Below are 22,129 nucleotides of genomic sequence, written 5' to 3'. Positions count from 1 at the left end.
CTTTCTTTCTTTCTTTCTTTCTTTCTTTCTTTCTTTCTTTCTTTCTTTCTTTCTTTCTTTCTTTCTTTCTTTCTTTCTTCTTTCGTTCTTTCTTTCGTTCTTTCTTTAACTTATAAGGCCCTTTGTGATTTAGCATTTTAGGCAGAGGTCAGCATCACAGGTCTCATCTCTGCTCTTCGTTCCCTGTTCAGCAGTCTCTAATCTCCACCCATATGCAATTTTCATGCCAGCTATCCTCAAATATCTTGCCACTTCCTCCTGAGATTTTGCACCCAGTTATAACCTTGTTACTACATGGAGGCGTGCAACAGGGACCAGCATCACTGGCATCCCCTGGGATCTTTGTTAGAAATGTCTCACTCTGAACCTACTGAATCAGAATCTGCATTTTTGTAAGATTCTTATATAATTTATACATACATTAAAGTTTAAGAAAGCAGTACCTTTAATAATTTTTGTATTCTTTCTTCCTGGTATATACTTACCTCACTCACAGCAACTTGTCTCTCGACCTACTAATGCTACAGTCCCTCAGATCTCCTCTCAGAGGTCACTGCCTATGGGAAGCCTTCCCTGATTTTCCCTCACAAACATGAGTTTCACAATACATAGGCTTCATAGCACCATATAATAATAACTCATACTAATTGAGTGTTTAGTCTGTGTTCTAGACATTGGCTAAATGCCTTCCATGTAGTCTCATGTACTCCTTCTACAGTGCTCTGAGGTTGATCTTGGGAGGAATTGTGTCTCTCCCCTGCCAAATTCATATGTTGATGTCCCAACCCTCAGTACCTCCACAGGCGACTATATTTGGAGATAGGGTCTTTAAAGAAGTAAGTCAAATGAGATAATTAGGGTATCTCTAATCCAATATGACTGGTGTCCTTATACTGAGAGGAAATTTGGACACAGACACATATGAGAGGTGAGGAGAGAGGGTTCAGGAGAACCCAACCATGCCAACGCTTTGATCTCAGATTTCTGACTTCCAGAACTGTAAGAGAAATTTCTGTTGTTTAAACCACCCAGGCTTTGACACTTTATTATGGCAGCCCTAGCAAACTAATACAGTTGGTTATTATTCTCCTTTTATTGAGGCACAGAGAACTTAGGAACTTTTCCAAGGTCAGATGGGAGCAAGTGGTCCGGATCTAGACTCAAGCAATCAAGTGTAGACCCCATGATCTTTACCACCATGCTACGTTGCCACCCATGCACACTGAGTCCACCCTGGTTACTGATATGGTTTGGCAGTCTCCCAACCAAATCTCATCTTGAACTGTGGTTCCCATAATCCAACGTGTCATGGGAGGGACCCAGTGGGAGGTAATTGAATCATGGGGGCCTTTACCTCCATGCTGCTCTTCTTGTGACAGTGGGTGAGTTCTCATGAGATCTGATGGTTTTATAAGGGGCTTTCCCCTTTTTCTCAGCACTTCTACTTGCTGCCAACATGTGAAGAAGGATGTGTTTGCTTCCCCTTCTGCCATGATTGTAAATTTCCCGAGGCCTCCCCAGCCATGCTGAACTGTGAGTCAGTTAAACCTCTTTCCTTTATAAATTACTCAATCTCACGTATGTCTTTATGAGCAGCATGAGAACAGACTAATAAGTTTCTCTCTCTAATTTTACTGATGCAGGGCAGGCAAACTCCAGATTGGGACTTAGCCCAGGACGTTTCTTGGCTTTGCCCATGAAAGAATTAAAGGGTGAGCCGGTGGTGTTAAACAGTAACTTTTATTAAAACAGCAGTGCACAGCAACAGCAAAGGCACGGCTCTTTGCGGAACAGGGCTACCCCGTAGGCAGTGTGCCCAGAGTGGCAGCTCAGAGGCAGTTCTGCGGTGATACCTATGGATTTTCGTTGTTGTTGTTTGTTGTTTGTTTTGAGACGGAGTCTCGCTCTGTCACCCAGACTGGAGGGCAATGGCGCTGTCTCAGCTTATTACAACCTCTGCCTCCTGGGTTCAAATGATTCTCCTGCCTCGGCCTCCTGAGTAGCTGGAATTACAGGTGCACTAACCTGTAATACCAAAGGCTAACTTTGGTATTTTTAGTAGAGATCAAAAGCTAACTTTGATATTTTTAGTAGAGATGGGGTTTCAACATGTTGTCCAGGCTGGACTCGAACTCCTGACCTCAGGTGATCCACCCTCCTTGGCCTCCCAAAGTGCTGGGATTACAGGTGTGAGCCACCGCGCCTGGCATATACCTACTTTTAATTACATGCAAATTAAAGGGCAGGTCATGTAGAAATATCTAGGAAAGGTGGTAACTTCTAAGTCGTTGGGTTGTTGCTGTGAAAAGGGGCAGCAACTTCTGGGCATTGCCACGGCAACGGTAAACTGACATGGTGCACTGGTGGGCGTGTCTTAGGGAAAACTGCTTCCACCATGTCCCTGTTTTAGCTAGTCCTTAATCTGGTCTGGTGTCTGAGCCCAGCACCTGCAGTTGAGTTCCGCCTCCCACTTCATTACTACTTAATAAACTGTATGAAGAGAGCTTTCTGTGTCCATAGTGTTCCTCTAGACAGTAAGTTCCTCGAGGGGAAGGGCCATTTATTGCTTTCTGTATGTCCACAACCTAGATTGGTGCCTGTACATAGTAGCCATTCAGTGTATGTTTGTTGAATAGATAGCCGTTATTTACTTAACATATTCCACCCTGACCTCTCCTCCCTACACCCCAATCTGAGTGACTTTCGTTATTATTGCACATATTTCTAGCAGTGTCTTGATGAGAATAGGGGAAAGGTCATATTTTATTGTCCCCATCTTGCAGATGAGGGAATTAAAGCAGATAAATAACTTCTCAGTGACAATAACACTGATTATCTCTTGCATTTGGTTAGCGCATTACAGCTTACAAGGTGTTTTCAAGTATGCTATCACATATGACTCTCAATATGACCTGGTGAAGCAGACAGGTGAGGTATTGTTCCCAGTTCAGAGAGGAAGAATGGAAGCTCAAAGGGACAGTGCCATCCTTTCAACGACAAAACCAAGCAGTGAGGCAGAAACCCAAAGGCAATACTTGTAAGTCCAAGGCCCAGGCCCTTGCTGTCACACTAAATTAGACTTATTTTGCACTGCTTTTGCCTGTTAAGATTCAGAACTGTGGATATTGGGAAAAGATAGTCTTTCTTAACTAGTCAAAGGGGGACTAAGGTTTCCTTGCACAGAGCAACAAAAGGAAAGTTCTGGGGACAATAATATAATCAATGGGTCTGCTTTCAGATATTGCAGTCTAACGATCATATTTCCTATATCTGGGTTCTGTGCCTTCAATCCCTGAGCCACTTCATTTTTGAGACCAATCAGAAGAACAGGAATCTAGCACCTTAGAAGAAAGTGGAAAAGTGAGAGGAGGAGGCCCTGTTGGTATTGCTACATTTAAAAACACCCCAAACAGAGTTGCTCAAAGCAACACCCATCAGTTCAAGGATGGAACTGGAATAACGGGAGGCTGGTGGAGAGAGGCTGAAGCCACTAGGGCTGTCCAGTCAACTCTGTCTCTTTCTCTTTCTCTCTCTCCAGTCTCAGGGCCTCTCTTCATGGTCTCCTTGGGAGCTGGTTTGGCATTCCTACTAGTATGGTGGCTTCAGGGCAGTGAGGCTGCCTACATAGCAGATTTTGAGGACAAAGTGAAACCTGGGTCATTTTTTATGACTTGGATGCCGCATAATGTCGCTTTCACTGTGCTCTGCTGATCTAAACAGTCACGAATGCCCATCCAATTTCAAGAAGACATAGACCCCGCCTCTCAATAGGAGCAGTGTCTAAGGGCCCCTGTTGAGGGTGGGAAACATGTCTATACAAATTAACTTCCCCTATTCACACTGGCAACTGGAAAGAAGAGTAAAAAGAACATGTGGAAAGTCAGCACACTTTTCTGGCAAAGCGCTTTTCTGCTCATAGCCAGAATGAAATGAACTAAGAATATGCAATTACATATAATTAGGTATAATTAAAATACAGAGACACATCTAAAATAAAGGCCTAATTAAGAAGTAGGATAACTAGGTGGGAATGTCAACAATGATAATTCAGTGATTACTGTTGGGGTTTATGTTGTTGTCACTGACCCTAAATCACGGTCAGCATCCAGTGAAATAGTGAAACAACCTCAATCTGCTCTCAAGTCTTAGTCACACCTCCCTAACTTCGTGTTTCCTGTTTCTCCACACCATTTAAGTGAAGCCTTTTATTTTATTTTGAGACAAGTTCTCACTCTATTGCCCAGGTTAGAGTGCAATGCCATAACCAGGGCTCATTGCAGCTTCAACCTCGTGGGCTCAAGTGATTCTCCCACCTCAGCCCCCTGAGTAGCTGGGATGACAGGCAGGCATGTGCCACTATGCTGAGCTAATTTTTTTTTTGTTCTGTTTTTGTAGAGAGGAGTCTCACTATGTTTCCCAGGCTGGTCTCAAACTCTGGGGCTCAAGCGAGCCTCCTGCCTCAGCCTCCCAAAATGCTGGGATTATAAGCGTGAGCCACCAGGCCAGGCCTATACATAATTATAAATGTGATATATAGTTATATTTTCAATCTTTTTATTTTTTAGATGGACTATGACACGCCTTCCACATGCTCTCCCTTACTTTCTCCCCCTTTTGTGTTCTTTTCTTTTCCTGCTCTGCTTTTCTCAGAGATGATCACCTCAAGAAGACAGATCTGCAGGTAGCACCCGACCCGACCCGTAACTCAGTGATTCCAAAGAGAAGAACATACCTTTCTAATGGAGATGTCTGGTGATCATCACCATAGCCAAGGGATAGCAGTGCAGCACCCGGATGTGCTGAGCTCCAGACACAATGACAGGTGCACTCCCCCTGGGAGGTGATCTTTCCCAGCACTTTAACTTGAATTGAAGCATGAGGAAGCCATCAGTCAGGTCCACATGGAAGGGTGTTGCAGGGAGACTTCCTACAGGCTGGTGGCCTGAAGTCTCCTAATAATCCAATGCCACATAAAACAAAAACAAAAGCAAGAAGGCAGGAGGACCACTCTAGACTAAAAGAGGCTAAAGCGATGTAACCACCAAATGTGAGACATGAAACCTGATTAAATCTGCAATCAGGAATAACATGCCGCAGAAGACATTTTGGGGGAAGCATGAACATGGGTTGTGTGAGAGATGACATTATTGAGTTATGTTGATTTTCTTAGATAGGATAATAGTGATCTGGTTATGGAGGAGCATGTCCTTTCTCTCCAGAGTCGTGTGCTGAAACATTCGAAGATTAACCGTTATAATAGCTGCACGTTACTTTCAATTGTTTACGAAAACATGCATATACATATATTTATTATATGTACTGTGCATATGAATGTGTTATGTATGTGTATGTATATATACACACTGTATTGGTATGTTATTGCATTGCTATAAATACCTGAGACTGTAGAATTTACAAAGAAAAGAGGTTTAATTGGCTCATGGTTCTGCAGGCTTTACAGGAAGCATGGTGCCACCATCTCCTGGGATCTAGGGGAGAACTCAGCAATCTTACAATCATGGTGGAAGCAAAGGTGGGAGCAGGCACGTCACACAGCAAAAGCAGGAGCAAGAGGGAAAAGGGAGGTGCTACACACGTTTATATGAGAACGAACTCACTATCATGAGCATCAAGGGGATGGTGGTAAACCATTCATGAGAAATCCACCTCTGTGATCCAATCACCTTCCACCAGGCCCCACCTTCAACACTGGGGATTACAATTCAATGTGAGATCTGGGTGGGGACACACATCCAAACCATATCACATACATACATACACACACACACACACGGAGAAAAAAATGTGGCAAATTGTTGACAATTGATTAATCTGAGTGAAGGGTTTAAACATGTTTATTGTACTGTTGTTTCAGCTTTTCTGTAGTCTGAAATGTTTTTTCAAAAGTAATATTTTTAAAAAGCGAAATTAAGAGAAAACATGTCAAATTTTGACCTGCTACAGTGTTACAGGTATTAATGTGGAGTTCTGGAATTCTAAACACCCAATATGAGTAGAGGTTTAGCACCACACGTGGTTGGGAGTGGCAGGGTTGGTGGATCGATTTTAATGGGCCTGACACTGGGAAGCATAGTCGCCTACCAGTTTGAGGATTGCTGGATCCCTAAGATCACCAAAAGACTTGGCAACAGCAACTGCTGCTGTAGACTTGATTGTTCTGTTGTTAAGGGGTTACTTGTAGGAGTTCAAATGAGAATCGTTGAATCACACATTCATAATTTAAAGTCTGTGCACTGTCATCTTGACATCAAGAAGAACTTCAATGTATCTGAAATGTTCAAATCCTGAAATTCCACCTTTTGACTGTGGTTTCCTTTTCCTGACTTTCGTTCATGATAAATCTGCCCTTCTCAGGGAGCCTTTGAGTCTCCACGGTCCTTATTTAACATCACTTCCTTCCCTGCCCAGGCTCCATCTACGGGCTAGTAATTTTCCTTATGCTCTTTCAAGCACTCATAACTCCTTTACCTATGTGAAGGCAAGGGCTGGGGTTCATTGATCTTTGTAGCTGGTACATAATAAGCATTTGATAAATATGCCTGCATGGAGTTGGAGTTGGATCATCCAATTTAACCAGCTTGTTTTACAGGTGAGGAGACGGAGATTCAGAGATATGAAATGACTCAGCTAAGAGCATACAGCTAGTTAGTGGCAGGACAGGGACTAAAATCCTTTTTAAAAAAATTTAACCCTCAAGTCTTTTTTTACTCTTTTTTTACTCTCAATGCATCTTTCCCCTTTATTTGCTTAGTCTAGCTCAGTTTTTACTTTTGAGATGGATTGGTGACAAAGATTCATTGCTTGGCCAAGCTTGAGTTAGAGTCTTGAACCTTCTTGTAGGCCCATCTGTGCAATACCTTGTAAAGAGCCCTGCTAAGTCCATTTAGTGAGGACTCCCCCATCTTCGATACCCAATCAGGTTTCTCATCCTCCACCATTTCGCAGGTGATGTGTGGTCACTCTTGCCTGCCTTCAGCAGGAATCCTCTTATGTTAGTTCAGCCGAAATCCCTCATATCCCTGGTGGTTCCTCTTAGTAATTTTCATCTCACTAACCACTCCCCCACCCCACCCACTTGCCCAGGCTGTGTCTAGAGTGGAGCTCAGTCTCTCTCCGCCACTGAAAGATGCGACTGCAGTGGTCCTTTCATCTGTCACAATGGTCTTGAATAAAGTCTTCCTTACTGTGCTTTAACAAGTGGCATCGCATGACTTTTTTCTTTTAATAGTGAGTGAGGAACAGGGGAAGAATGAAAAATCAGCAAACTGCCCAACACATGTATCCCACAGGCTGGCCTCTGGTCTCTGCTTTCTACCACTTCCCATCCCCAGGCAGTGGACGAGCATGTGACTAGACACCAGGAGAGGAGTTCCTTGCTCTGCTGACTTTCTGCTGCATTTTGGTCAATTCTTCCTTGGTGAGAAGTCTTTAGTCACTGGAATCACTTTCACATTTTCTCCTTGGTTTCAGAAGTAACTGTACATGTGCATGTGTATCTCTGTGTGTGTGTGTGTGTATCTGTATGTACCTCTAGGTTTTCACTTTGAATGAACAATGACAGTCTGGTTTTCATAACTTTGAATTTAGAGCATCTCCTGGCCTAAGGTTTCAGCAGGCATTCTGTCAGCGTCAGTGTCAAAAACAAGCAAAGCCAGACACCAGTTAAATTGGTCTGGATAGGTCTTAATCAGTAATGTCTATTGCAATAGGAAAAAGAGTACGGCATGAACTGAACTCAACTTTGATTTGTACACAGGGCATTTGAAAGGGGGAATGGGGGAGTACGGAGGCCTACTGGAGGGGGTTCGGTAGATTTCAGGAAGTGAACAGTTCCTAAGGCTTAGTGTCAATGCGATTAGATCCTCCATGTCTGCAGCAGGAGACAGGGCCCTGTCCTTCCTGATGGTTACATTTCTTTAATTATTTATTTATTTATTGAGAAGGAGTTTTGCTCTTGTTGCTCAGGCTGGAGTGCAATGGTGTGGTCTCAGTTCACTGCAACCTCTGCCTCTCAAGTTCAAGAGATTCTCCTGCCTCTGCCTCCCAAGTAGCTGGAATTACAGGCATGCGCCACCATGCCCAGTGAATTTTTGTAGTTTTAGTAGAGATGGGGTTTCACCATGTTGGTCAAGCTGGTTTCGAACTCCTGACCTCCGGTGACCAATCTGCCTCGGCCTCCCAAAGTGCTGGGGTTACAGGTGTGGGCCACCGTGCCTGGCCGATTGTTACATTTCAAGGGAAGCACTTTCAGGTCCTTGAGACTCTTCTGAGTCATAGCACACACCTATACCTCTCAAAGATGGAGGAAGAGTCACAATTAAGCCCTTTTTGGTAAATGCTCTAAGAAAGGGAGGCAAGGGACCTATGTCAGATATTGGATAGAACAAACAGTAAACTCATGTGGCAGCCTTCAATTTTTTTTTTTTTTTTTCAAGAAGTCACTTTAAGGGGAACTAGGGACATCCTAGGGTTGTGGCCTTGAGCTGTTAAAAGCTGTGTTAGCCTTTGCTCAAGTCTTTTAATTTGCCTGTGTCTGAAATGCAGGAGGCGGGGCCTGCAGGTGCTAGGTTGCTTCCCACAGCCTCTTAGACTGCTTTGGCTCCAGAGCCTCCTCCTGATCATCAGCGTCCCCTTGGAGTTACCTCGGCAGTGACAGCCAACCATTACTGATCCTAGGCAGTGTTTCTTAAACTATGGGGTGAAAAGCATTCACATCAGGATGTTCTTGTTAGGCATGGGGGAACATGCAGATTCCTGGACCCTGAACCCCAACCAGTGAATTAGAACCTCTAGGAGCCAGCTGGGCGCAGTGGCTCACACCTGTAATCCTAGCACTTCAGGAGGCCGAGGCAGGCAGATCACTTGAGGTCAGGAGTTCAAGACCAGCCAGGCCAACATGGTGAAACCCCAACTCTACAAAAAATACAAAAAAAATAAAAATAAAAATAATAATAATAATAATTAGCTGGGCATGATGATGCATGCCTGTAGTCCCAGCTACTCAGGGGGCTGAGTTGGGGGGATTGCTTGAGCCTGGGAGGCATAGCTTGCAGTGAGCTTAGATCATGCCACTGCACTCCAGCTTGGGCAACAGAGTGAGACCCTGTCTAAAATAAAATAAAAATAAAATAAAATAAAATAAAATAAACATAGGAATCTCTGTGAGCGTAAGCTTGTTCTACAAGCTCCCCAGTTGCTCCTGAAGCTGCAGCTGCCCCCATGCCTCTATACAGTGACAGCTCAACGAATAGTGCCCAGCACAGGCAGACGATGGAGAATGGAGTGGGGGTGGCAGCCGATAGTTTTTGAGCATTACTAGATGCCAGGCCTTTTACATACTGTGTCTGTCTCCTGTGGCTATTGTAACGAATTATTCCAAACTTGGTAGCTTAAAACAATGCACATTTATTCTCTCATAGTTCTGGGGGGGGTCAGAAGTCTGAAATTATTTTCATTAGGCCAAAATCAAAGTGTGGATGGGGCAACACCAACTGCAAAGGCTCTTCCTGAGCCGCGTGGCTTGCACTCCTTGGCTTGTGGTCCCTTCCTCCATCTTCAAATCCCGTTGCTTCAGTAGTCATATTGCTTTTTTCCTTCTGCAGCCAATTGTCCCTTGGCCTCCCTCATATAAAGAGAGTCATAACTGAATGTAGAACCCACTCATATTACCCAAGATAAGGTTCCCATTTCAAGGTTCTCAGCCTTCTCACATCTGCAAAGTGCCTTCTCAAATATGAGATAATATTCACAGGTTCCAGGGATTAGGACCCAGATATCTTCAGAGTGATTTTCCAGCCCACCACATATACCTTGTTCTGTTTAATCCTCAAAACAATGCCGCATGGTGGTTAGTATGATTCCCAATATTCAGATGAGGGAACTGAGACTCAAAGAGGTTACAATGACTTTTTCCCAACCACACAGCTGGTGGATGAGTTAGGATTTAAACCCAAGGCCATTCAGTTCTAAGACCTGCCGTCTTTCCATTGCATGAGATTGTACCATGTTGACTTTTAGAGAAGCCCCACCAGTCTCGGTCTGTGAGTCTTTCGGGTGTCTGAGATGGTCACTGAAATGTTTCCATTCCTTGTAATGCCGTTCTCAGTTCCATTCCGAGATACAGGTGAGAAATCTTCAGCCTCAGCATTTGAGTGGTTTATTCAGAAAGCAAGTATAGACAGATAAGTTGATGTCAACTCCCTGCCAAATTCCTGGAACAGCTTGGGAAAACATAAAATGATTAGCAAACAGCTCTCCCACCCAGGCTGGAGTATAGGAATGCAGTGGTGCGAACATAGCTCACTGCAGCCTTGAACTCCTAGGCTCAAGCAATCCTCCTCCCTCTGCCTCCTGAGTAGCTGAAACCGTAAGCATGCATCATCATGCTCAGATAATTTTTAAAATTTTTGTTGTAGAGTCAGTCTTGCTATGTTGTTCAGTCTGGTCTCAAACTCCTGGGCTCAAGTGATCCCCATGCCTCAGCCTCCCAATGTGCTGGGATTACCGATGCACATCACCATACCCAGCCCAAGACCCAGCCCATTTTTCATATAAGAGCAACCATTTAATTAGAGGTCCTATTATGGTCTGACATTTTAAGTAAAAAAGATTACTTGGGGAAAACATTCAGGCATGGGCCTTGAAGACAGCCTGGAAAAGCCTTCTGCTTCTCCTTAGATAATCTCTTTGAAGCTGCTCTGATTCCGTACAGAATCAGGACACAAAGGAGGGGAGGAAATATTGTGATCGCGACTGTAAAAGCAATCAGAAGTATGTAGTCATTGGAAGGTCTACAAGTTAGGACTAGGGAAAATGCTGTATAATTATCAGCAAGATGGCAAGAAATAAACAAGGAAGATTTCATAGGACAGAAGCACAATATCAGAAAAGGATATATAGGCTTTGCTGCAGGAAAAAGTAAAAACAGAATATTGGAAACTTCCATCACATAGATATAAGTTATTTCTAATATTTGGATGGTAATAAAATACAGTGTCCTCAAAAAGTAGACAGAGCAAACTTTTCTGATCAAAGGGTAGGAAAGGATTAAAAAAAAAAAAAGACTGTCTATTTTAACCTTTAAACAGTGGATAGTCTTCATTTAATGTTCTGTCATTCCTAAAGAGGCTGTCTGGAGCCAGGAATGGTGGTGCGAACACCTACGGTCCTAGCTACTCAGGAGGCTGAGACAGGAGGATTGTTTGACATCAGAAGTTCAAGGCTGTACTGTTCTATGATCTCGCCTGTGAATAGCCACTGCAGTCCAGCCTGGACAACATAGCAAGACCCCGTCTCTGAAAGAAAATGTGTTATACTTTCAATCTCTCCATAGCAACGTAGGTTTTGAAATCCTAGCCAAACGCTTACTTATTTAACACATATTTGATATATCAAAGAACTAGGATAGTTCTCTGAAGCTGATTGCAATGGAATTTATCCTGGCGTTCTAACTTTCTGTCTTTAGATGGGATGAGATTTGCTGATCAACTACTCTACACTTACTCTTATCAGCAGCCCTGGGTTAGCTTTATGTGGACCCAGACTCAGTCCAAAATCCTTAAGTCTTCCCATCCTTCTGATCTTTCACTTTTTTTCAGGTTCTGCCTTACCGGGAAGAACCATGAAGATCAAATGGAAGGTCCTTGTGCATGAAGCTCAGCAGGAAAAAGCTCAGGTATGAGGCAGGGGAAATGCAGCCAACAAAGCACTAGGAAGAACAGAATAAAAGTCGCTTTGCACCTTTTGTATCAAAAGGAAGCAGGTCTAGGGTGGATGGAAGACACTCATCAAAACTGTGAAAGCCAACTCTTTATTACTTGATCTTTGCTTTTGTGTGTCATTTTGCCCCTCAAACTGAACTCATGAAAGAGCCTAACAGAACGCCCATTCAGGGCCCATTGTACCTTTCCTTACACTGTTAGAATCTGCAGAAATGAAATTTAGCCCAACCTCAAACTAATGGAAAAATAAGTTCCAGATCAGAGAGAGGTCTCAGTTTGAAAAATCATTATAGTCTTCCATTTTTAGCAATATGGCAGACCTAGGAATCATAATGAGACTTTTGATTTAAAAAAAAATCTATAATTGTCTAAATATTTTTTAAACAACAAATTATTAAATATATACCTGGCCTGGCAAAAGGTAAGAGAAATCCTTAAAGACCACAAATACTGGAACATATGAGTTCAGAAAGGTAAGCAACGACATGGAAACAGTGTTGCTTAAGGAGTATCTGCCAGTGTCTGGGGACTGGAGGTTCCATTTACACGGTTTAGTTCAGGAGCAAAGGAGCCAAAATGTCGTGCCCACACTAGATTGATTTTTCTTTACCGTTTGTATTCTCTCTTTCATTAATTTCTCAGGTGTTAATGAAGGTGGGAAGTCTGACTGTAGACCTTTTTATTTTACATAAGGCTGGGACCCTGAAAGACACACACTGAGTAACATGAAAAAAAAAAAATCCTGCCTTTCTTAAGGAGTTAGTAAGGAAACTTGTCTACCTTGATTTTGCCTCTGAGTGAAGGGGAGAAAAACATGTTTAAGAATTTGTATTTTACCATCACACAAGTTTAGGGACAGAATTTCCACTCTCTAAGAGTTCTGGAAACACCAAACTGATAACGTAATTTAAAGACATCCTGTACTATGTGTGGTGGTTCATGCCTGTAATCCCAGCACTTTGGGAGGCTGAGGCAGGAGAAACACTTGAGCCCAGGAGTTCAAGATCAGCCGGGGCAATCCTATCTCTATAAAAAAAAAATTTTTAATTAGCTAGGTGTCGTGGCGTGCAGCTCTAGTCCCAGCTACTCAGGAGGCTGAGGCAGGAGGATGGCTTGAGCCCAGGAATCCATGGTTGCAGTGCGCTATGATTGTGGCACTGCATTCCAGCCTGGATGACAGAGGAAGACCCTGTCTTTAAAACAACAAGAAGAAAATAAAAACAAAAAAAGATATTCTGGATTGCTAATATATCCAGTACCTGCAAAAGCAACTGTACAATCTTCTCTTGAGGAATGCACCTCAAGTTAAAAAATTATTACAGATTTGTTCCGCAGAACAGAATTTCACAACAGCAAGCTATAAGACACAAGAGGAAGCCATCATTTGAGCGAGAGTTGGGAGGAAGAAGAAACAGTAGAAATGCATTCAAAAACACCGAGGATATTGGAATAGAAATTAAAATTAAAATTTAAATATGTCTAAAGAAATAAAAAGGACTGTTAGACCTTGGAACAAATACGAATTTTGCAAGCTTTACAGACAATAACTACCACCTGCCATGATCTCTACTTCACTAATAGCACCCAAACAGAAAACTATAGAGTACCTGATAACCTGACAACAAAGACACTCTAAGATCTGGCTTCAAAATCATGCTTCGACAACTGCTAACCTAAATAACAGACAGAGAGAAGCTCTCTAATAGAAAATGATATTTATTTGGGAATGGGTACTGCAATGGGAATATGTGTGTCATAATAAACTATGTGCATATGCAGGAGGTAAAAGAAGACAAAGGTTTTTTGAAGAAAAATGACGAGGGCTGTATAATTGTTTTAAGATAATTATGTTTGGCTAGAAAGAGCAATAATAAGGGCGATGCCAGCCTGAGGTCAGTTAGGCAGCTGCTGGGCAGATGTCCTTGCAGAAGTATATATATATATATATGTGTGTATATATATATATATATATATTTTTTTTTTTTTTGAGATGGAGTCTCGCTCTGTCACCCAGGCTGGAGTGCAGTGGCGCGATCTCGGCTCACTGCAAGCTCCGCCTCCCGGGTTTACGTCATTCTCCTGCCTCAGCCTCCGGAGTAGCTGGGACAACAGGCGCCCGCCATCACGCCCGGCTAGTTTTTTATATTTTTAGTAAAGACAGGGTTTCACTGTGTGAGCCGAGATGGGATGGTCTCGATCTCCTGACCTCGTGATCCGCCCGTCTCGGCCTCCCAAAGTGCTGGGATTACAGGCGTGAGCCACCGCGCCCGGTGCACAGAAGTATATTTTTATGCAAGGTTGTGATTTTTGCAGACTTGTGGATAATTGCTGTTATCAGGTATTTGTACTTGGGAATCCTCCCTTCATGCCTTTCCCTGGGTCTATTGTTTAGGTTTTTAACATAAGCAACTCCATTTCGATTCTGACAACTTTCACACAGTGTAACATTTTAGAATCATTTTGACAAACAACCTAATTCTGCATTAAAAATCCTTCCCCCAAGATCCTCAGACAATCTGGTATTTGATTGTTTACTATGCATATCATAAAATTTTGACAAGGCTCATGGATCAGTCCATTCTCACACTGCTAGAAAGAAATTCCTGAGACTGCATAATCTATAAAGAAAAGATTGGCTTCATTGGCTCATGGTTCCAGGCTGTACCAGAAGCATAGTAGCCTCTGCTTCTGGGAAGGCCTCAGGAAGCGTTTAATCATGGCGGAAGGCAAAGGGGGAGCAAGGTATCTCACGTGGCCAGAGCAGGAAGAAGAGAGTAAGTGGGGAGGCGATGCGCACTTTTAAACAACTAGATCTCACCAAAACTCACTATCACAAAAACAGCACCGAGGGAATGGCGCTAACCCATTCATGAGAACTCCACCCCCAAGAGCCAATCACCTCCCACCCGGCCCCACCTCCAGCACTGGGGATTACAATTCGACATGAGATTTGGTAGGGACACAGAGCCAAACCATATCAGCTCAACTCCGTTGACTTTTCGTCTTTTACATTTTTGGAAGTCCAACATTCAGAGCTTGTTTTTCACCTCCTGACCAGAGGGCACTGTGGCAGAATTCCAAAATGTCTTTGTGCCTTTAAACTTTCTCACCTGAGAGTCATTGACTAGCGGGTCCGTGTTGTTATAATGCCCGGGAGCCACTGAGCTCTGGCTTGTGGTGAAGATACAAGGCTGAAAGGTCGTTGAATCTGAGTGGTGAGTACATAAGTGTTTTCCATAAACGGAGTGGCTTAAACAACATTTTTTTTTTTTTTTTTGAGACTGAGTCTCGCTCTGTTGTTCAGGCTGGAGTGCAATGGTGCGATCTCGGCTCACTGCAAACTCTGCCTCCCAGGTTCAAGTGATTCTCCTGCCTCAGCCTCCCAGGTAGCTGGGATTACAGGCACCTGCCACCATGCCCAGCTGATTTTTGTATTTTTAGTAGAGACGGGGTTTCGTCATCTTGGCCAGGCTGGTCTCAAACTCCTGACCTCAGGTGGTCCATTCACCTCGGCCTCCCAAAGTGCTGGGATTACAGGCGAGAGTCACTGCACCTGGCCCAACAGAAATGTATTGTCTGACAGTTTTGGGAGCTGAAAATCTAAGATCAAGGCGTCAGCAGGATTGGCTCCTTCTAAGGGCCAAGAACCTGTTGCATGCCTCTCCCCTGGCTTCTGGTGGTTTGTCAGCAGTCTTTGGTATTCCTTGCTTTGTAGATACATCTCCAAAATCTCCACTTTCATCTTCACATGGTGTTCTTCCTGTGTTCATGTCTGTCTCTGTGTCCAAGTTTCTTCCATTTTAAATGACAGCAGTCATATTGGATAGGGCCCACCCTACTACTTCATCTTAACTTAATCATATGCCCCCTACCCCCAAAAAACCCTTCGTTCACAGATAGTGGGGGCTAGGAATTCAATATTTTGGAGGAGAAACACAATTCAACTCACAACTCACAATTATTTTATCATTATCTCTACTTCTGCACACATTTGAGATTTTCCTGAGTGAGTTTCAAAAAATCTGCTATAGCTCTAGAACACTCCATCAAACAATAGCAAAGTCTGTGTTCTTTTCAAGTGAACATGGAATTTTCTCTAGGGTAGGCTTTATGCTAGGTCATAAAACAAACCTCAGTAAATTTAAAAGGATTGAAATGATACAAAATATGTTCTCCAACCACACTGGAATTAAATTAGAAATCAATACCATAAATAATTTGGGAAACTAAAAAATATGTGGAAATTGAACAACATACTCCTAAATAGCCAGTAGATCAAAAGAAAAATAAAACTGAAAATTAGAAAATACTTTGAGCTGAATTAAAATGGAAACCACAACATTCCAAAACTTATGGAATTCAGCTAGAGTGCCTAGGAAAAATTATAGCAGTAAATGCCTATATTAAAAAAGAAAAAAATCCTCAAAACAATTACTTCCACCTTAAGACACTTGAAAGAGAAAAGCAAACTAAACCTAATTCAAAAAAGAAAGGAAATAGTAAATATTAGAATGGAAATTAATGAAATAGAGAATACACAATGGTAAAGAAAAACCAATGAAACCAAAAGCTGGTTCTTTGGAAAGATCAACAAAAATGACAGAATTCAATGAAGACATAAGAGAGAAGACTTAAATTATTAGAATTATAGAATCAATATCAATTTTTCACAAACTCTTCCAAAAAACAGGAGAGAAGGGATGATTCTCAACTCATTCTATGATGCCAGTATTACCCTGATTCCAAAACCAAAGACATCACAAAAAAAGAAAACTACAGATCACTATCTCTTGTTACTATGGATACAAAAATCCTCCACAAAATACAAGCAAATCGAATCCAGTGACATATAAAAAGAATCATACACCATGACCAAGTGAGATTTATCCCAGGAAGGCAAGGTTAGCTTAACACCTGGAAATTAATTATTGTATTACACCCTATCAATAGAATAAAAACCAAAAGCCACATGCTCATATTAATAGATGCAAAAAAAGCACTTGACAAAATCCAACACTCTTTTTTGATTAAAAACCACAATAAGTTACCTCTTAACACCTACCATGATGGCTATAATCAAAAAGATAATAAGCTTTGGTGAGGATGTGGATAAATTAGAACCTTCCTACATTTCTGGTGAGAATGTAAAAATGATGCAGTCGCTTTGGAAAACAGTGTGGCAGTTTCTCAGAAAAGCTAAACATAGAGTAACCATTTGACCAGCAATTCCACTGCTAGGTATACAACCAAGAGAAATGAAAACGTGTGTCCATATGAAAACTTATACATGAATATTTATAGCAGTATTATTCATGAAACAAAAGATGGAAACTCAAATATTTATGAACTGTGGATGGATAAACAAAATGTGATATATCCATAAAATGAAATATTATTTGGCCACACAAAGAAAAGAAGTCCTGATACATGCTACAACATGGATGAAACTTGAAAACATCATGGGGGGTAAACAATCACAAAAGACCACATATGACATGATCCATTTTTATGAAATGTCCAGAATAAGCAAAATATAGGGACAGAAAATAGATTGGTAGTTGCTTAGAGCCAAGAGTATGGGGGAATTGGGGAGTGATGGCTAAAGCATATGGGAGTCTCTTTTTGAGGTAATGAAAATGTTTACAGTGGATTATGGTGATGGTTGCACAGCTCTGTGAATATACTAAAAACCACTGAATTGTACATTTTGCATTGATGAATTATACAGTATGTAAACTACATCTCAATAAAACGGCCACAAAAAGAAGAGTGAGGAGGAGTGAAGCAAGATAAGGAAAGTTAGGAGGCCATACTGACTTAATGACTTTTCTCCTGGTGTGAAGCCCAGTGGGCTGTGCATCCCTTGCACCCTCTTAAGTCAGCACCTGACTCTTTTGCAAGACAAACAGTCCTGCAGGACACCAGCTGACTGCCAGATGGTTACAGGCTCCTGATAACTAGTACAGGCCGGGAAAGAGACTTATTCATAATGTAGCTTCCCCAGTACCAGCCAATCAGCATCCAAAACCCAAGAAGCTATTAGCTGCAAATTCCTGCCTTGGGGCGGGGGCGCTGAGGATTTCTCCAGGGTTCCACCTGCGCAGCTAGGCTCAAGGTTTAGCTCATAGTGACCTTTTCTTCATTTTAATAGTAAAAAAACACACCCCTAGGCGGAGATTTTATATGCTAATGATACATGCATTGCGTGTTAGAGCATGCAGATGCTGAGCGCATGCGTCAACCGCAGGTCTGTCTTTGCATGCTTGACCTCACCGCTATTTTATGAATATATACGAACAGTTCCCATAAAAGGAATTCCTCTTAAGTCACTCGTTGCTGTCTCTCCCTTTGAGCAGCCCACTCAGCCTCTCAGAGGGTACTTTTGCTTTACAATAAGTTTCTTTACCTACTCTTACTTTGGAGTCGCTCTCAAATTCTTTCGCGTGGCGAGGTCAAGAACCTAAACCTACGTACCCACCACGGGAGGAGGAGGCGGCCGTCGTGGTAGCAAACAGCAGAAGCAGCTACTAAAGGCAGACATACACAGAATCGCTGGGTGAATACCTACCCGGTACTAAGCTGTGTTTCAGAGAGTATGGTCTAAACCAGCACTGCCCAGTAGATATTTCCATGATGTCAATATGGTCACCACTAGCTATACGTGGATCTTGAACACCTGAAATGTATCTAGAGAAACTGAGGACCTCAACTTTCAAATCTCTCTTATGCGTTTGCATTATGGGTTTTTCTGGTTCTAAGGAAACAAATTTTTCACCAAAGAAATTCCTGGTTTTTACATGTTCATGCATTATGAGAAAGATTCTTAAGCTAGCTAGAACTAGTGCACTACTAGTTAACCCAGACTTGCCATGGCTTTCACAGGAAGAACTCGATATGATGAAAATTAGACATTTTCAAGAGGCTCTTGAATCTGAGGATGTAAAAATGCCCAAAGTCCAGTGGTTGCCTGAGTCAGATCAGGAACCACTGTTCCACCTGCATCGATTCCCACGCCCCTTTTCCACGCCGCTCCAGGGAAATTCCCCCCACCCACGCCTGCTATCAGGACCGGAAGTCAGACTCTGACCCGACAACGCCCTTTCCCCAAATAACTCTTAGGGAGGTAGGTCTCTGTTGTCAAATCTCACTTCCCCACCTTTAGGAAGAGAACAAGTTGCAACATACAAATGCTGGTTATAAGCAAGTTGACAACTATTTTTAAACTAATTAAGAGCCCTTCAATTGCAAAAATAAAAAAGGTTTGTATTAATTTGTGAAACCTTTAACACCAGCCAATCCATGCGATACCAGATGTGTGAACTAATTACATCCCTTGCACAGCTAACAAAATGGTGCAGAAATGCAAATGGGAATAGCTGGGATAGCCTGTCTCCTGAGGGAATTAGCAAATACAGTTGGAAAGTCTTTCAAATTCAATACAGCTCCTATTTCGATGGTTTCTAGAAGTTACAAAGAACATTAATGAATAAGATAAAGAATCTCAGACTCCCCAAAGTGCAAAAAAGTTTAAGAAATTATGCCAAAACACAAAATGCTTTAGACATGTGGCCCTTTAGGAAAACCTTTCCAGCCGACAGAAATAAAGTGAAATTTGCCTAAATGCACCTAGCTGAAAAGCTACATATTGTAATGACATGTACGGGTATTTTAAACAGTTTAAAGAAATCTGCCTTCTGGAAACTGAAACATCCAATAGTTTCCTTCTTGGAAAAGGAGATTTTCAAATGAACAGATATTTTCAAATTAATTTAGTTATTAAGACATTCATCAAAAGTATGTATCTTTCAAAACAATGTGAATACACTTAACATCTGTAACTGTAAACTTCATAATGGTTAAGATGATAAGAATAAAGGTATATATTACCCTAATTAGCATAAAATTTAAAAAATTTAAGCTATGTATAAACAATTAAGTCATTAATAACACTGTGAAAAGTGTTCCTGTTTTCTAATATTAAATTACATCTCTCTCTAAAAAGCTTTTGGATCAGAAAAAGAAAAAATGCAAATGTTAGTTTAATAACATGGAGTTCCTACTGTTGAATTACAAGGGAAGAAAGAAATGTAAATAATCATTAAGCCATCAATTAGTAGTCAGATGGTGGCTTTTACAAAACACACTTCTGTGTTAAAAATTTAGGTAAAACGTAAAGGATTTCAATATTACTTACAAAAAATAAATACAGAAGAATTATATAAAAATCCATCGTGCATACTTAATAAATTATAGACTTTGGCAAAATAGATAGCTATATATTTTCTTTTTGATTTTATCACAGTGTGAAATATAATATAATATAACTCTTTATGCATAATTTTGGAATTATCATCTTATCTCAAGCTTGACTAAAGAGAATATCCTAAGTTCCTTCTACTTGTCAGGTAGGTTATCGGTGCTAGCACCATGTATTTAAGATTAGAAATGTAAACCTATGTATTTATTTAATGAGAGCTGTAACAACTGATGTCTTTATATAAAACACTGCTAATTAGGTGAGCCTATAGCATCGCTTCACCTTTACTGTGTGGGTTTTAAAGAGTTTTATTTCTAATAATAACAGTGATTATATTTTCTTTAATGTCAAATTAAAATACATTTTCTAAGATGCCTAACTGACTTGAGACCGTTAGCTAATTATCAGCTGAAGTAATTAGGGAATAGTCTTTATGTATCTGGAAATTTTCCAAGGAAAATATTTTAAATTATAAACAAAGAGAAAGAAAGTACATGCTCATGGTTTTGGCTTATGTCTTTTTGCCCATAGAAGTATGTATATTTTTTATAACACTCAAATGAAGATAGTACAAATAGATCTAATATGCTTGATAAGATTAGTTCTGTTTATAAAATTCAAATATCAAAGAACTGAGTAGTAGTGTCATTTTAACATTGCTTGGTGTGACACATGCCTACATGCACAGGTTTAAATGCGCTTAAATGCATCTCTTCCCCTTAGCAGAGTCTGGGATGAAGACTTGCATTAAGGACTTTTTTTGGGATGTGGTCCTAGGGAGCAGGTGTGAGGGGTAGGAGGAGTGACTCAGAGGAAGGTAGAAAGCCAGCCCATGGAAGGGGGTCATCGAGGCAGCCACAGCCAGTGCAGTTGCTGCTCAAACTTTCATGACCTTTGGAAGAGATTCCTGAAATGCATTGCAGATGGCAGGGGAGGCATTTTCCAATCCACATCACCCCAGTAGCTCAGGGGTAACCACAGTGGCCATCCTGGGCAAGGCATCAAGCAGTCCAAGGGTGCAGGATGTGGGGATAGCCCATCGGAGCCTGCTGGGAGGGGTGGCCACTGAAGAGGCTCAGGCCTTGCACTGGCATTAGCTAGCAGTGTATGGTGGTGCCACCAGGACCCTGACACAGGTGTGTGGTATGAATGAAGGGAAAGTACTGGGCACAGCCATGCCCACTGTGTCTGGGCCAGCATCTTACATGATTCTCCTCCGTGAGGCACAATTAGTAATTTTTTAGGGCAATTTTGGGCTTACAGAAGAATTGATTGGAAAGTATAGAATTCCCACATATCTCTCCCTGCCCAGGCTCCCTCACATTTCCCTATTATTTACATCTTGTATTAGTGTGGTATGTTTGTTAAAACTGACAAACCAATCCTGATACGATCTAGTGTTCTATACAAATGATGATACTTAACAATAATATATTGTTTCAAATAGCTGGAAGGAAAATATTGCACATTCCCAATGCAAAGAAGTGATGAAATGTTTCAGATGATGGATGCACTAATTACTCTGATCTGATCACTACACATTATATTTATGGGAACATCACTACATACTCCATACATTATTTGTCTTATTTGTATAATTATTATTTATCGATTGAAAAGATAGAATTAAATTGCATTTCAAAAAGATTTTCACCAACACGAGAAAAAAATTTACAAATTTAAAATTTACAAATTTAAAATTTAAAAAGTTACCATTGAATAAAATAAAAATACCAAAAGAAATACAACATTATTATTAACTAAAGGCTGTAGTTTATGTTAGGCTTCTCTCTTTGAGTTGTACATTTGGTGGGTTTTGACAAATATGTCATGACATGTGTCCATTATTATTGTAACATAGGAAATAGTTTCACTGCCCTAAAAGTTCCCTTCTTCTAGTTTTTAGTTTACTTTCTGCTGCTGTTTCCAAGATCTAGCCCCAAACTCACAACCTGACAGAGTTTTTGAATCTCCACCGTCTTTGATTTTGCTAAAACAGCCCCTTGGTGGTGCCTAGACCAATGCACCTGCCCATTGCTGGGGAGACATGCACATGCTAGAAAGATAAGAATCAGGTTGGGCGCAGTGGCTCATGCCTATAATTCCAGTACTTTGGGAGGCCAAGGTGGGC

General features: G+C 41.4%; 1 protein-coding gene across 1 annotated transcript in view; it reads right to left on the bottom strand.

The window, feature by feature from the left end:
• Positions 1–11,626: 11,626 nt before the first annotated feature.
• The window catches only part of LOC105532597 (60S ribosomal protein L19), a 12,900-nt gene continuing 2,397 nt past the window's right edge, over positions 11,627–22,129 (bottom strand). The window contains 3 exon segments of the mRNA XM_011970772.1: positions 11,627–11,728; positions 13,349–13,414; positions 14,852–14,932. Of these exon segments, the coding sequence (XP_011826162.1) occupies positions 11,627–11,728; positions 13,349–13,414; positions 14,852–14,932 (249 nt within the window).

This window comes from Mandrillus leucophaeus, unplaced genomic scaffold (assembly GCF_000951045.1).
Source record: "Mandrillus leucophaeus isolate KB7577 unplaced genomic scaffold, Mleu.le_1.0 Scaffold97, whole genome shotgun sequence".
Lineage (NCBI taxonomy): Eukaryota > Metazoa > Chordata > Mammalia > Primates > Cercopithecidae > Mandrillus > Mandrillus leucophaeus.
The sequence above is the reverse complement of the archived record's forward strand: the minus strand, read 5'-3'. Positions and strand labels throughout refer to the sequence as shown.